Genomic DNA, 14,532 nt, shown 5'->3' on the forward strand with positions numbered 1-14,532 from the left:
TGCCAGCATTGTTTAAGTATATATGTATAGCCTGTACATCCTTAAATGAGTAGAACATCGACATGAACAATAAAATAGAAGGACTTACAGCTCCGTTATTACGAGTCGTGTTTCTATTCAGTTTTATTGCACTCGCTGATGCTTGGAAGCTCATCCCGCCTTCTCTCTACATTGTCGTTATTACAAACGTGCTTCATTCATTTCAATCTATCACGGCTGCTTATGACGCATGTATAGCGCGCAATTAATCAGGGTTTTATCTCGTCTCGCCGACCATTTTCCAACCATTGTTTTACTATCAACCAAATAAGTAACAAAAGCAACGTTATTAATTTAATGCTACGCCTTACTCCAATCAACATGAAACATTCTCATAATAATAATTCCATGGCTCCCACGGAAATACTATAAAGATTAACGTGCTTATTACACATGCAATTCCTGCTTCTTCCACGCATTATAATTCTTTACGTTACGCGCTACGTGCTTCCTGTAACAACACTTGCGTTACATGGTAATATTGCAGTACAATAATTCTATGTAAAGCGTAGCATGTCTCATGCGATGTTAAGGCTAAACAATAATTAAAAGTAATTAACAGGACTGTTTGCGACGAGAAGCGATCAATTGCACGATTCTTCGATTACCTAGCTGAAAAGCATTGTTGAAATTTTCAATGACTATTCGAAATGTCAAATTAATTTACACGCACGATAATTTAAAACGGAGTTTCTGTTTCTGAAGGAAGATAAAGCGAAGCGACAGATCGTAAAATTCTGTGATAGGAGCGAATGCGAATTTAGTGCACGATAGTGATAAGCGAATATTTAACGTGTTGCAAGCGCTGTCTTAAAATTAGACTCGTTCTTTCTACTTGTCAAGCGCCTAGATATTTCTATCAGCCAATGGGCGCGATTTGATTCGATAAGTACATCATTTGCCTTATCGTAGCGTTTTCTCGTAGAATTATTTGCTTCCAATAACGTCAGCAGTACATTCTTCGCAGAAAGCAATAAGCTGCAACGTAGGATCAAATAACCAGTTTTTCCCCAGTCATGTCTGTAGTTTCCTAACTTAAAAATTACGAAACAATATTTATCGCTTGTGTTTAAAAAATTACAAAAATTTATTCAGTCTTTGTTAAAAGAAGTTGTATATATTTTTAGCGAACCAAAAATATCACTGAGTTACGTATGCGGACTTTCTATGAAACTAATTAATCATCAACATACCAGGAAGCGAGCATTAAGATTAAGCGAAGTCGCAGTAAGTGACACACCGTCGAATGCATAAATGTCTGGAAATTTTGTTTACGTATCTACAATGCATTCTTGACACTCTTGTGCCAGCGATTATTTTTTATGTGTTTATACGTTCGTTCATTATACTTCGTTCAAACATACTTTACGTTTGTTGTCATATTGCGCTTTATAAATGTTAGGATAAATATTTTGTACGCGCGAAGATTGTCAATACGTCAGGAAAAACAACTGTTGAACAGTCCTACGTACAGGAAGAATGGAGATAAAACATGACGGAAGCCTTGTCTGACTACTGCGAGCCGATTCTACTGTTGGGAAAATTCGCACGCGCACTTGCTGAACGCTCATTGTCCGTGATCGAATCAAGGAAAAAGCCGAGTGTGTAACTTTGGGATTGAAGATTTCCTTTTGCAATAAATATTCATAGCGGTGAAACACTCGCCTCCTTGAAATTGTAGAATGGCTACTAATGACACCTGCCACGTTCTCTCGTACAATATTCATTGATGGGTAGAACAAGCCTGTTTTCATTAAAAGCGACGTGCACGGTTTTAGGACAAATATTTCCCTCTTTCGAATAAATATTTCCACAATGTCTTATTGCTTAGAAGTGTGCAGTGATATAACGACACGTGTATATACATATATCTCCGTGCAGTGTTCAAAGAAAAATAGGAACGATTAACAACAACCGGTATCAGCATACTTATGACCTGCAGCTGATTGCAAATTTGATGTGAGTCGTTGCACGTAGTCGTTATAAACGTACACTTTACATGCGGGCATTAAATCACTCAGTTTAATAGTACCGATTTACATCAGGAAGTATTTGATTAACAGTTCACCAGGGAGGGAAAATGATTATTTTTCGGTCATGTAAATAATGTAACCTTCGTGTTAGAACGATCACTGCGTATTCATTCATTATTGCACAGTAGACAAACTAACACGATGGTGTAAACTTGTTGTCTGGGCAGATTCTATTTTTACATACATATTTATTTAACGTCGGTCGTGCATCATCGAATTATAATCGTTCTGCTAAACTTTTTTGTTTTTCGACATCCTTTAACATCACTGTCCATCGGAAAACACTTTTATACTTAGTTGATTGACGTGGAGGTATTTATGTATTTTAGCTGACTTTGAAAATTGATGTTGAACAGTAGCGCAATCACTATAATCAGAATAAATAGCCACATATTTCGTTTCTTTATGGCAAAACAGTTTTATATTGACGTCTAGTCGTCAATTTCCACGATTTTCCATTCCTGTTTTAAAAACAATTCTGAGGAGGTGCATATTCGTTCACTTCTCATCTCTGTATATTAATTTAAACTCGAATACGCGAGTCAGGGTGAATTTCACGTGTTCGGTAGTCGTCATGCCGCAATACTGAAATCTGACGACTGAATCACGTGCGGGGCGATGAAAAAATCACGCGAGACTCGATGGTAGGGACAAGGAAGATCCGTGGCTTCGCTAAGTACCGTGCGTGTATTCCGTTAGACTTATTTGTAACGGGTGAAAGATAAGTTTCAAAAATATCAACTCTTATCTTTATGATTCCTCCGTTATCAGATGTAATCCTGAGGTATAAAGACGTAACTCTGTGTGCAGCATACAGCCAGGTCTTGCGTTTTAGTCTTGCGAGAAGTGTGACGCTTATCAAAGTACTTACGCGAATTTATCGAGTGTCCGAGTGTCCGAGTGATATGGACGAACTTAATGGTAAATTATGCACAATCTAACATCAAAATTGTATTACTAAACTCAAACGCGTTGCAAATTCACAAGTTTCTGTAGGACCTATTTTGCAAAATCACTCGCAGTGACGATCAGAAATCTATAATGACTGTAAAATTTAACATATAAGTATCTATCGAAATCGTGACTCTGCAGTTTAATTCGCGATGACCAGATAATGTGATATTGTTTCGTACACTTCTAATGTCGAAATTTTTTATGTTATTTCATTTATTTGACACTTACTCATCCTTCCAACGTGAACGTAACGTAGAAAGACGTACTCTTCCTCAATTTTTGCCTCTGGCGATTTAGTAGTTCTCAAGCTATCTTTGCTTCATAGTTTTAAATCAGCCGTAAAAATAACTCGTTCATCCTCGAGCTAACGACACCGGGAGACCCCAATTGTAGGACATTGTTCGAGTTTCCATCGTGATGCGGGTGTACATGCTGTTGGTTAATATTTGATCGGTTCTTATTTTTGAAATAGCATACGGCGCACGGAACTGACGGATATCGATCACGCGATTGTTAACACCGAGATGGCCTAGCTACCTTTCGCGGTGTATATTCGTACTCTCGCGTAGCCTACTTTTCTTTCTCGCCGCCGGACAATATTTATAGACTTTTACCTCCTTATTTACTTACTTAGAAACAAACGCCAGATTTATAAACGTACATACCTCAGGCGTTAGTCTGTTCTGGATCGCTCCGAACGTCACAGAACTCCAACAAATTGCAACACTTGTTTGAACATCGAAGTTTATTCGATAGATACGATTAATTTCGAGTCGATATTTATCCAGAGAAAAAAATCGTAGAATTCCTCGGGCATTGATGACTAATAAGAGAAATAAATAATAAGAGAATTCCAAGAAGATGAAATAACGTTTGATTTCGAATCGATTTTAAAATTGAAATCGTAAACGAATTTAGATCACGTCTCGATCGAAGTGCGGCGATCATTCATCACTGTCGTGGATATTTTTAATGCAACATCGGCCAATAAACGTTCCTCGAAAAATAATCATAGTTTTTCCTGTGAAACCGTTATTTATTATACTACAGCGTAATCCTCGATTAGATTTCACGCCACAGTTCCCGCGGTGCTATACAAATCGCTTAGTACGAATGACCCACTTCGACAAACGACCATCGTTCCGTTTTACCTGCTGAAGATGTGGGACCGTTAACGACTCCATGGCCATTTGTATTCATCGAATTTCGTTTTGACGTCAACGTGACAATTAATGGACGTAAACTGCCACCGCGTGTCAAAGTACATAAATTCATCTGTGGCAGGAGAAACGTCCCCTCAGAAAGTAGTTACATCAAGTCGTTCACGCTGTTCGAAGTATACTGTAGAATTGTATTTCTTCTAGACACTTTTGCACTTTTTTTAAATAACCGCATTTCGAGAATACGAGATTTGTTTTAAACGTGAACAGGTAAAGTCTGCTGGAGATACGTAAATCTTATGAACCGCTCGGTACGAGTTCAGAGTTCTGTTCACTTGTCATCGCGTATCACACGAATCAATACGTCGCGGCTAGAAATAAAGTACGTGGCAATATCCTTACGGCGTCTATATATAGTAGCATTTTCTAAAATTGATCAATCCCGCAAATAGCCGCGACGCGGTACGCGTATTCGCTGTGTCGACTTAATCAAGATACGGAAATGGAAAATTATCTAAAAATAAACCCTGGTCGCTTCGTATGTTGTCCTTTCATGAGAAAGCTCGCCGCTCCAGTTAATAATACTATGATCAAGGTAAATGATTGGCAGGCTTGGTAATACTATCTTCTCTTCCCTATCATCTGTCTAACGCTTTTCATTCCACGATATATTCATCCCCGGACTTATTTATAGAATTCTCAGAGGTATACTTCAAAGAAATTCGGTGCTATAAAGCATGTCAATTTCTTTTGGAAGCTCGAACATTTGTTTCCTCGCCGTTCGTGACATTGCCTTCCGCTTGATCTTCCGAAATCTTAATTTCTTCGAAATTTAAATTAAAATGCGATAATTAATAGGATTTAAAAAAAGCAAATTCTAATGTTCTATCATCGCTAAACATGAATTCTAAACGCTCTCATCATCCAAATGTAAAAGACTCCAAGGAAATTGAGATCTCTCTCGAAATCATTTTCTTGAATCGAGATATCTGCGAAATTTAAGGATGATACGAGCTATCACCAAACCAGGATTTTTTTTGCGATTTCAGCAATGTCCTTGGAGGAGTCGCGACGCTCGCAGCGTCCGTACAGGTACGGGATGGTTTTTCTTTGCGTCGGGGCACTGATAAACTGGTTAGGCCTCGCGGAGAACTACGTCGAACCGGTACGATATGTCGGTGTTGCTTGCATAATCGCCGGCGCTCTTCTCATATGTGCCGCAATGTGTTGTTGGCTGCACGCACCGCCAAGTAGGGCAACCATGCACACACAACACACAAACCATCCGATCACGGCGCAGGTAAGTCTTCATTTTTACTAACGCGTCGCGATAGCGACAAACGTTCCCCGTTATTTTCCACCTTTTCATTTTATTATTGGAAACGCCAGACCGGTCTGGCGAACGGACTCATCGTCCATGAGGTATTGGGTTGAAAATAGATTTAGAGAACTCGGTTTATTTTGTCGAAATTAATTGCCGACCGACCGGATGAAAACGATTAATCCCTCTTCGTTCTTGTATATTTCGATTATCACTTAATTCATCGAGCAATGAATAGAATTTATTTCTCAAGGTAATTTATAAATCGTTTTTATCTATTTTCCTGTTTCTATTGAGGAGCAATTATCTATGATTGCTATCAATCGTAGAAGGAAGTAATTCCACGTCAGGTCATTAACTTTCTCCGTCGCGACGCTGTTTGAGGAATGCGAAACGTTGCACCCTGCCGAAGCCTCCGGGGATTACATTTTCTCAGATCGATCCGTGTCAACCCCTTGTTACAGATTCGCTTACCTCTGACCGGTCGCTCATGGCGCAAGCGGTGGTATGTAAAACGGTCGACAGTTCGTAAACAGGCCGTGAGATAAAAATAATATTAGAGTTTGATCGGAATCGTTGCCGTGGGCCCTTTCTCGCTTCGTAAATTGTTCACCAGCCACAGGAACCATCGTACTTAACACGCGCCACGTGGCGTTCCGGCGTTAATCGTTACGAGCCCTCGTTGGTAGCCAGAATTTATGCGCGACGTTTAAGGTTCACTGCGAAAACGTTGTATCGCTGTAACCGATAAATTGCCTTTAACGTTTTCAGCCTCGCTGTTGCATCATGGACAGGTGCCGTCGATGATAATTCGGGAACATGTGCTTTCTGCGTACAGAACTGTATAAAGCGCGGTATCATTTGCAAAATCATTTCTCATTTAATGTTTATCCGTACATCGGAATTAAAATTCTTGATCCTGCGAACGATGAACGAGCGATATGCCATTTATATGTACGACAGCGTTTTTTTCACAGGAGTCACGTGAAACCCCGCGAACTAGATTCTTATCATTCGTCCTCTCTCATCTTCCCGCGATTCTATCGCGTCTCCGTCCGCAACGTTCCCCCTTTTGTTCTTCCCGCGCCATTATACGCTTTCATTGTATACACCGCGAATCTTGGTCGTGCAAAAAACCGTCGTCGAAAAACTTGTTTTTCTTCTCTTACTTCCATTTTCTCCCCCCTTCAGTCTCGCTTTTGAAATGGTATGTAGGTGCGCAGTAGTATAGTCGGGTGGCGCTTAGAATAGCAGCCTTTCCTCTTTTCACTGCACTCGGGGAAACAATAGAAATACAAAGGTCCGTCGTCTGCGGTTCGATGCATAAAGGAGGTCGCCGGTAGGCAGTAGTAGCATGCACTTATCTACTCGCCGTAAGGATATTCACCCGGAAGCACGTATCTATATTTATCGGCAGCCATCCTTCGATTATTCTGGCTGCCCGCGACTGACACGTATGCCAAACTGGCCAACGTGCCAATTTTTCTCTAAACCGAACCCGCTTTCAAACTTCGTTACTCTCCATTATCGCGTAAACAATCGGATGTATGAATATTTTGTGTGATGTAGAATTCGGAACATAACATAATCTGAAACAGCGAGAAGACAAAACGTTTAGATGTTCAACCAGAACACTTCATTTCGTCACGAAAGGATGTTTATACGAATAAACGGCACGATTGTTTATCATATCGTGTTTTAATAGTAATAAAATTGTTAGCATTGGAAAATCTTCTTTCTGTCGGTGAATAAAGCTGCGCCAGGTACGAAGAGATTTTGGTTAAGCGAATCGGCGGGGTTCTCAGTCATTCACCTTGCGATTCACTCGCGACCGAGCGATTATGCAATTTTCCGCGGACGATTCTTTATGACTCGAATAACCGGGGCTATTTTCATCCTGTTCTGTATCCGGCGTACGGTGGCTTCTCAATAAACCCCGCGCCCTTTCGTGACTCGGATCCGGCCGAGCTATAAAGTCCCCGAAGAGTGTCGAGGCGAACACGTAGGCGGATATCTATAGACAACCGTGGTATATATAGCAGAATAACCATTTCGGGGTTAATATCCTTGCGGTCGGTCGCGTAATGTCGTCGTAAAGTATTAACGAGATAGAACGCCGTGCCGCGTCAGCCCGCACTCTTAAAAAGGCTCGGAAATCTGTGGTTTAGAACATGCAAAACCGATGAATCAGCTTACTTAAAAAAAATTACTGCTATACAATAGCGAATTTTTTAAATAACTTGTAACTAAAGTATTCTTAGGCAATCCTTTAAATTTTGACATTTATTTTTCAATAAACATTATAATGAAGATTTTATTTTAATAGAAGTTAAATCAGATTAATTTTGTTAATTGTAGATAGACGATCCGATTCACGTTATCTCTATCGAGGAACCTTCTAGTGGATCCAGACAGAAACCGCCGGACTATGAAGCCGTCACGGACGCGCCACCCAGCTACGATGATGCCATCAAGCTGAATCCTAGTCATCTGCTGAGGACGAGCAACTGCTCCATGTTGTCCTTGCCAGCCGTTCACAACATGGTACCCAGAACTGTGGAGATTGCCTCTAGAGACCCGACACCCTCGCCGCCGCCTCCGTATGCGAGGTAAAATTCAATCCCGGCTTAAACCACTTTCTACTGAATGAAGATTATCTTTATGCCGCTGACGTAGCGAAATACTCGGAAAGCGGGATATGAAAAGAACGGGGTGTCCGATAAGCACTTAAGTCGATCGTGAGAATTGTACGTCTGCAGGCGTTTATGAAAGACAGGATGGGAGAATAGACCGCGTACACGGCTATGACGTGTTATGTCCCGCATGGGTATATACCCTGCTCGCTCTGACAAGTGACGTATGGATTCTTATAAAACTCCGCGACGTCATGGCATACGTCCTACTTTTTCATAGCGTATCAGATTTGAAGTAAAGATACCTAGGAGATACTATTTACTAAAAAGTGACAGTGCCTGTGTAATTGTTGGGGCAGCGAATGGGGATCAGTGGAGCTCAAAACACGGTAACATTTGTAGCTGACAGCTATAGCAGTTGATGTTTTATGTTTCAGGTGAAATTTATGGTATTAGCAATCATATGCGCAACGAAAGAGGTTTGCGGCATGCTGGAGGTCCAGCGTATTGCAATACGGCGAAGAACGAAGCAAGTGCAAAGAAGAGGACGACGTGAGAAGCGTGTCAGTAGTCAGTAGCTGTCACAGGACCGATGACAATGGAGAGAGCACACGAAGGAATAATCGTTGGCGATTAACGATAAGGCGTCGCGGCACTGGACCTCGTTTTAAGTAGACTAAAGATATGTGTTCGGAGGACGAAACAGATAGTCCCCCACGCGGGACTCTGGTTTTGCTGAATCGATACAACGACAAGAGCGAAACGAAGGAGATAGACGCATATGTCTTACGTTGATTGATGGATCATCAGATTTCGCAACAATTTGAGAAACTCGGGTGAGCTAGTACGAGTCGAAGAATGCGTAACGAATACTGTGCCTTCCGTTGGCGAGACACGAAATACTCATGACTCGACGGAGTTCTAAGATTTCTAGTGAGTTTGCTGATAAACATTGATGCTGTTGTCGACTTCGTTTGATTAATTTAGGGCGAGCCTAAAATAACCCATGTACGTTCAATGCGAATTCCTCGTTATTGCGAGGAATTAAAAGTAAAAATAAGACAAGGAGGAGAGGAGTCCTATAAAAAGTGTCGGAATCGAAAGTTCCGATCTGGTATAGCTTAGACAATCGTACGGCTTATTTAAAGGAAATACGTTTGCTTGCCATATGATTTCGATGATTGTCCTTTTTACACTGTGTACATACCACATGCGAGAAGTTCGCACGTCCATTTTATTGTGATACATACGGTAATGCAGGTATTATAATATATTGTATAATACGTCATTGTGACATTGCTTTGTGAAATAAGACTCTTTTTTTATAATGAAAATGCAAATATACTGAGAGAGAAATTTTAATGTCCCATGTCCTTTCCCTACCCTACTATTTACATGCAATAGGATTTTGAATAAATGATGCACAAACGTTGGATGGATTAGACACGTACGTATGTTTTATTAGTAATGAAAATTTCACAATAAACAAAAATAAATAATGAAAATCGGAAGAAGCGCTGTTTGGCAATAAAATCGAAGAATTTACTCGCTTCCGTGCGAAGAATAAATTTACGTGTTCATCGGTAAATACCCTTTATTCAATCGGAGTAACATTTATACTTACTTAAAGCATGTTATTGAACTTATATATTTCGTACAACTTTATCAACGGCAACAATAATAATCATAATTAATGACGATAACATAACGACAATAGTAGCAATATAATTAGCAATAATACCGGATTGGTAACTCTTGGGGAACAAAACGGCCGCTTCCGTTGACATTGAATACATATTTTCGCCGGTTTCCTCCTGCTGTCCTCGATTGAGCAAAAAAATAGATCTAATCACAGGTGACGAGATAGTAATCATAATCGTTAATGAATAATGACAATGACAAGAATGAGATTAATCGTAATCGCCGGTCGACTATCGCTATACTTTTTTTTCCGTTTTAAATTTATTATTACTCTCACTACACGGTGGTTTGGTTAAAGTATTATTCCACTTCTCACGGTATCTATCTTTCACTCCTTTGCCCGTTCACCAATAAATTGATTCTCCCGTATTCTCCGTACCGTGTACACTCTCGTACACTCTATGTACACCGTTGCCTCGTTCCACTGTGACGAAATTATCTCAGTTTACAAATTAAGATGCGTCGCACGCGAAATATCTTCGCCTCCTCGCCTCTGGTCGTTTTTCTAATATCCTGTTTTAAACTAATATTTCACTTATACTTTGTGTCACTATCTGGTAAGTGTTAAATGATTATTTTACGCTATGCACTCTTGTTTTCTCGTATACATGTCAATGTCAGAGAAACGGACCAGGGCCGCTGTATTCCGACCAGCATTTTTGAAAACTCGTCGAATTTCCGATCGCGTTTGAGAGGTGGAAGATATTTGTCGCTTCACGATGCACACACCGTCGTATTTACATGCACGTATTGATTAATGAAACGCCGACTTGCAACGTAGAAAATCACAAAACTGATAACAATTTACATACGTACGTCGGACACGAGCGTATCCTAAAACGAATCTCTTTAACGAAAGGAACGAACATAGAACGTCTCAAAGCTATTGCACAAAAGAACGAGTATCCCATCGCCCTCGCGGTTCGCGAAGCTCGTCGATCCTCGACGCGCTCAAAAATTCATTAAATACACACCGTGCATACGATTGACATTTTGACAGTCGACGGACGGGTGACGAGCGGATTCGTTCCGCTCGCACCTGTGCCGCCATTACACATTGAAATTCTCCGTAATTTTCGATCATCTTTCACACACAGCTAGCCGATTCGATCCGACGATCTATCGCCGAACTCTCGTATAATCTCTCTATCGACTATGTACATATTATGGACAACGTATTGCACCGTTTTTGGTTTCTCATTTTTCCTTCGCAGACTCGTTGATAATATAAATGCGTCGGTATACTCGTCGCTATATCCTATACGAGAGAATAGTAAGAGTAGTGGTAGCAATAATAATAATTAATGATTGGATTAGTCCTAAAAACGATCTCGGTGGTTGTAACAGTGACGATAGTAGTAATAATATTATCTAGCGGTAGTAAGTTACGCAATAGTAATTTATATGTTAGCCATCGCTTCGGTTCATCCTTTTTTTTTCAATTTTTTTATAATAGCAGAAGCAGTATCTTAGCGGTACCACGGTTTTTTTTCCTTAAAGACGTTTAATGGCTTAACGGGTAGTAACAGTTATGCACTGGTAAGGGCGATACGTTTTTTTTTTCTGTTTCTCGATATACATCTAAGCTAAACTTGATTCGCATTTATCCTTGTCTGTATTAATTCACCTTCTCTTTACACGTCTTAAGAGTGATAGCCACATTAATTTCTTCGTCGAATAATATGTTTCCTCTGTCGCTCCTTATTTACAATTACGACGACCGCGGGTCCTCGTTTCACCTTACAATACTTACAGACTAGCCAGTTATATACAAAAGATACTGCTATGAGCAACGTCAGTACGCACGGTTCCGTGAGTTTTGCACTGAATAGATCATCAGAGGATACCTTAGATACCGTTGTTGTAACATTTATTAACAGTCTATACAGTCACCTCTGGTGTGTCCGAGTGTTTCACAATTTTCTTTAAGCACCGTTCCGCGTTTGGTACACGAGATCACCAATATCTTCAGAGAAAGTTCCGTTCTCCCGTTCGAGCACGATTACCATGGATAGAAAAGTCTTTGTTCATTCGTTTACCAGCGATTCCGATCATCGCTAAGAGGTAAATTAGGGTCCAGTACGATTCACCCGTACGTTTGGTGTCTTTTAACATTGATTTATCGTCACAACGGAATCACCGCACGTATCGTGTACGAGTCGCGTTGTATCCGATCGTTGAGCTTTAAGGATGGTCTCAGATGGGTGTCGGTAGTACCGTGAAATCTTGCAGCGCGGTCTTCACCGTTTCGTATATCGGCCTGTTCGCCTCGTCCGCGCAGTAACCATCTGCCGTGCACAGCGTTTGCAACTTCGTCAAATAACTGTCGAAATTCTCGTGGCCCATCTTCTCCTGCGGTCCGCCCGGGGCATTCGGTATTCGCACGTGCTCCAACAACGTTATCATGTTATCGCGCAGCGACTGATAGTACTCGGTCAGGTTGTTGTTCCGCTGGGAGATAGTCGTCGTTTCCTGCGAAGGAACGGATAGTTTCTTTTTACAAACAGTATATTAAAATTGCGATCAATTAACTTCTAACGATCTACAACTACGGCTAGGGGTAGCGAAGAGAGAATTGGAACGAGCAGGAATTTTCAAATTCAAACGTTGAAAGGAAGGGAAGCACCCTTAACGATGGACAGCATTTACTTTAGCAGCTGTTGACGCAGACTCTTTTTGGGCTACGATCTTTACTATTCTTAATTTTAATCGGACTTTTCATCGTGAAAAATATACTATACGTTAAATTTTACAGTATTTAGTTCAGATTCTCTGTTACAATTAATTCGGAAGTGGAAGCTGTAGCTGAAATTTGTTTGTACTCTGCATTGATAGCTACGGAAGTACGTCAGCCGTCGCTATCAGCGTATGGTAATAATCGATTACCGACTGAGTTACTGACCTTTTCACCTTGCTTCAACTGGTTCTCCATGGCGGTGATGTCGGAGCGCAAGCGCATCACCTGCGATTCGACCCGAGCGTTCTCCCTCTGGAGCTCCGTGATCTCGGCCTCCAGTGTGTAGAGATCTTCGCTCTGGCCACTGGCGGTACCGCTACCACTCGTGTTACCCTGACCCGTACCCACCGCACCCCCGTGAGGCGGACCACTGGTGTCCACTCCTGAAGATAGGACATACACGTCCGTTTTACAAGTCTGTCTATCTTCACCAGTTCTTTTTCTTTTCTTATATCCCGTCTCCCGATTTCCAACAGCTTTCAACCCTTCTCAAGACCACAGCTTCATACGATTATTACGAAATAAAAGAGACGTACTACCTTCCCTTTTATTACTTTAATAATTATGATTCAGTAGATCGTCGTATTTGAATATTGGGATCGTATAAAACAGCAGTCTTGAGAGCGAAGGTTGATGTCATTAAAATTATCGGAAGCCAAGGCGGCTAACTGAAAGACCGATCAACCCAAGATCTTGACCGAAGCTCGTCGAAGAGCTTTGTCTTCACGCAAAATTTCACACAGGAAGCGACTCGACGTTATAGAGAAAGATATGTCGATCTAATTACTTAGTTATCTTGACAGGTGTGCGGGATCCATATACAATAAAATGTGAGAGATGTGGCGAGAGCGTATGTAAAAGTAGCGCGAGGAAAGCTTCGGACAGCGATTTGGGTTGGCCTGTGATCGGGCGTAATACATAGTTTCTTTTTCTTTTTTTGAAAACAAGTGCATCGTCACATCGTCGGCTCGTTTTATCGCGTGACAATGATCGCTTTCTAGACAGAGCATTTATTCTTATCAAGTATCCCAAGTCGCTGCATGAGGATTTGTCTGAAATGTGGGATCGGTACGGTTTCTTCTGCGAGCGGTTCGTGCTGCAGTGGAATGGACAAACAGAGCTCGGACACGCGACAACTTGTTCGCTTCCGCTTGTGAAACGAGTGACGCGTCAGTGAGCTCATCGACAGGCGCACGAACCTTGACAGGAGTGCCGCAGGAGAGCAGAATGATCGAGGACGAATGTTAAGGGTGATCGGGGGGTAGCGTGAGGTGCCATCATACCAGATAGAAGAAAAAAATGGGAGACACCGAGTGCTGGCCTTTGCTCTAACGGTATCGGCTTCAATTAATTGCAACGAGGTGAATCGTGTGAAAGTCTCAAGCTGTGAGCCTCGGGAAGTAGCGATTGCCAACACTCGGACGTCATCTCGTAAAAAGTAAAAAATTACTGGTGTGTGGAATTTGTATGTAACACCGAAAACACATAGAAAACAAATGGCGAGTACGTCAGTCCCTTACCTTCAAAAGTAAATGTTCTCCTCAAAGCTCAATGACAGGAAAGGAGCTGATCGTGATCCCAGAATAAATCAGAATATATTATTTTTCATTATTATGACATACGGTTGCTTTTCTTTTTAAGGGTCTTTCTTTTACATTTTTCATTTTCTGTGTTCTCTCATCGTTCTGTTCTTACACATACTAGTGTTGGAGGTGGGATTCAAATTCGTAATCGGAAGAAATAAAGTTATATAGTGGAAGTCGAGGTGTTCAGTTAAGGGGTTTCATTTCTTCTTCTTCTTCTATTAACAATTTTGGTTTCGTTGTCGGTGAACGAAATTCTGTGCATCTCTGTTCCCTCGTGGAAAAGTGAAACAAAAGAGAAGAAAGAAAACTGCGAATACACATGGAATTTTTTTTTTTAAGAAAGAAAGAGAAGCGAGAACGTAATTTAT

The 14,532-nt window shown here is 41.1% G+C and overlaps 2 protein-coding genes across 5 annotated transcripts in view; one reads left to right on the top strand and one right to left on the bottom strand.

Annotated features, from left to right (window-relative positions):
• Positions 1-9,502, top strand: part of LOC108632603 (uncharacterized) — a 16,635-nt gene extending 7,133 nt beyond the window's left edge. Inside the window, exons 2-4 of the mRNA XM_018037280.2 lie at positions 5,236-5,486; positions 7,866-8,116; positions 8,578-9,502. Coding sequence (XP_017892769.1) covers positions 5,238-5,486; positions 7,866-8,116; positions 8,578-8,581 — 504 coding nt within the window. The 5' untranslated portion in view covers positions 5,236-5,237 and the 3' untranslated portion in view covers positions 8,582-9,502. The remainder of the gene's footprint in view (positions 1-5,235; positions 5,487-7,865; positions 8,117-8,577) is intronic.
• A 2,535-nt stretch (positions 9,503-12,037) lies between these two features.
• The window catches only part of LOC108632619 (mucin-5AC), a 262,219-nt gene continuing 259,724 nt past the window's right edge, over positions 12,038-14,532 (bottom strand). For all 4 annotated transcript variants that reach the window (XM_026819804.1, XM_026819803.1, XM_026819802.1 and 1 more), the window contains 2 exons: positions 12,744-12,961; positions 12,038-12,313 (listed from right to left, as the gene is read on the bottom strand). In XM_026819804.1, the coding sequence (XP_026675605.1) occupies positions 12,038-12,313; positions 12,744-12,961 (494 nt within the window). The remainder of the gene's footprint in view (positions 12,314-12,743; positions 12,962-14,532) is intronic.

The sequence above is a fragment of the Ceratina calcarata genome, unplaced genomic scaffold (genome assembly GCF_001652005.2).
Source record: "Ceratina calcarata isolate Rehan_Ccalc_2016 unplaced genomic scaffold, ASM165200v1 scaffold162.2, whole genome shotgun sequence".
Taxonomy (NCBI): domain Eukaryota; kingdom Metazoa; phylum Arthropoda; class Insecta; order Hymenoptera; family Apidae; genus Ceratina; species Ceratina calcarata.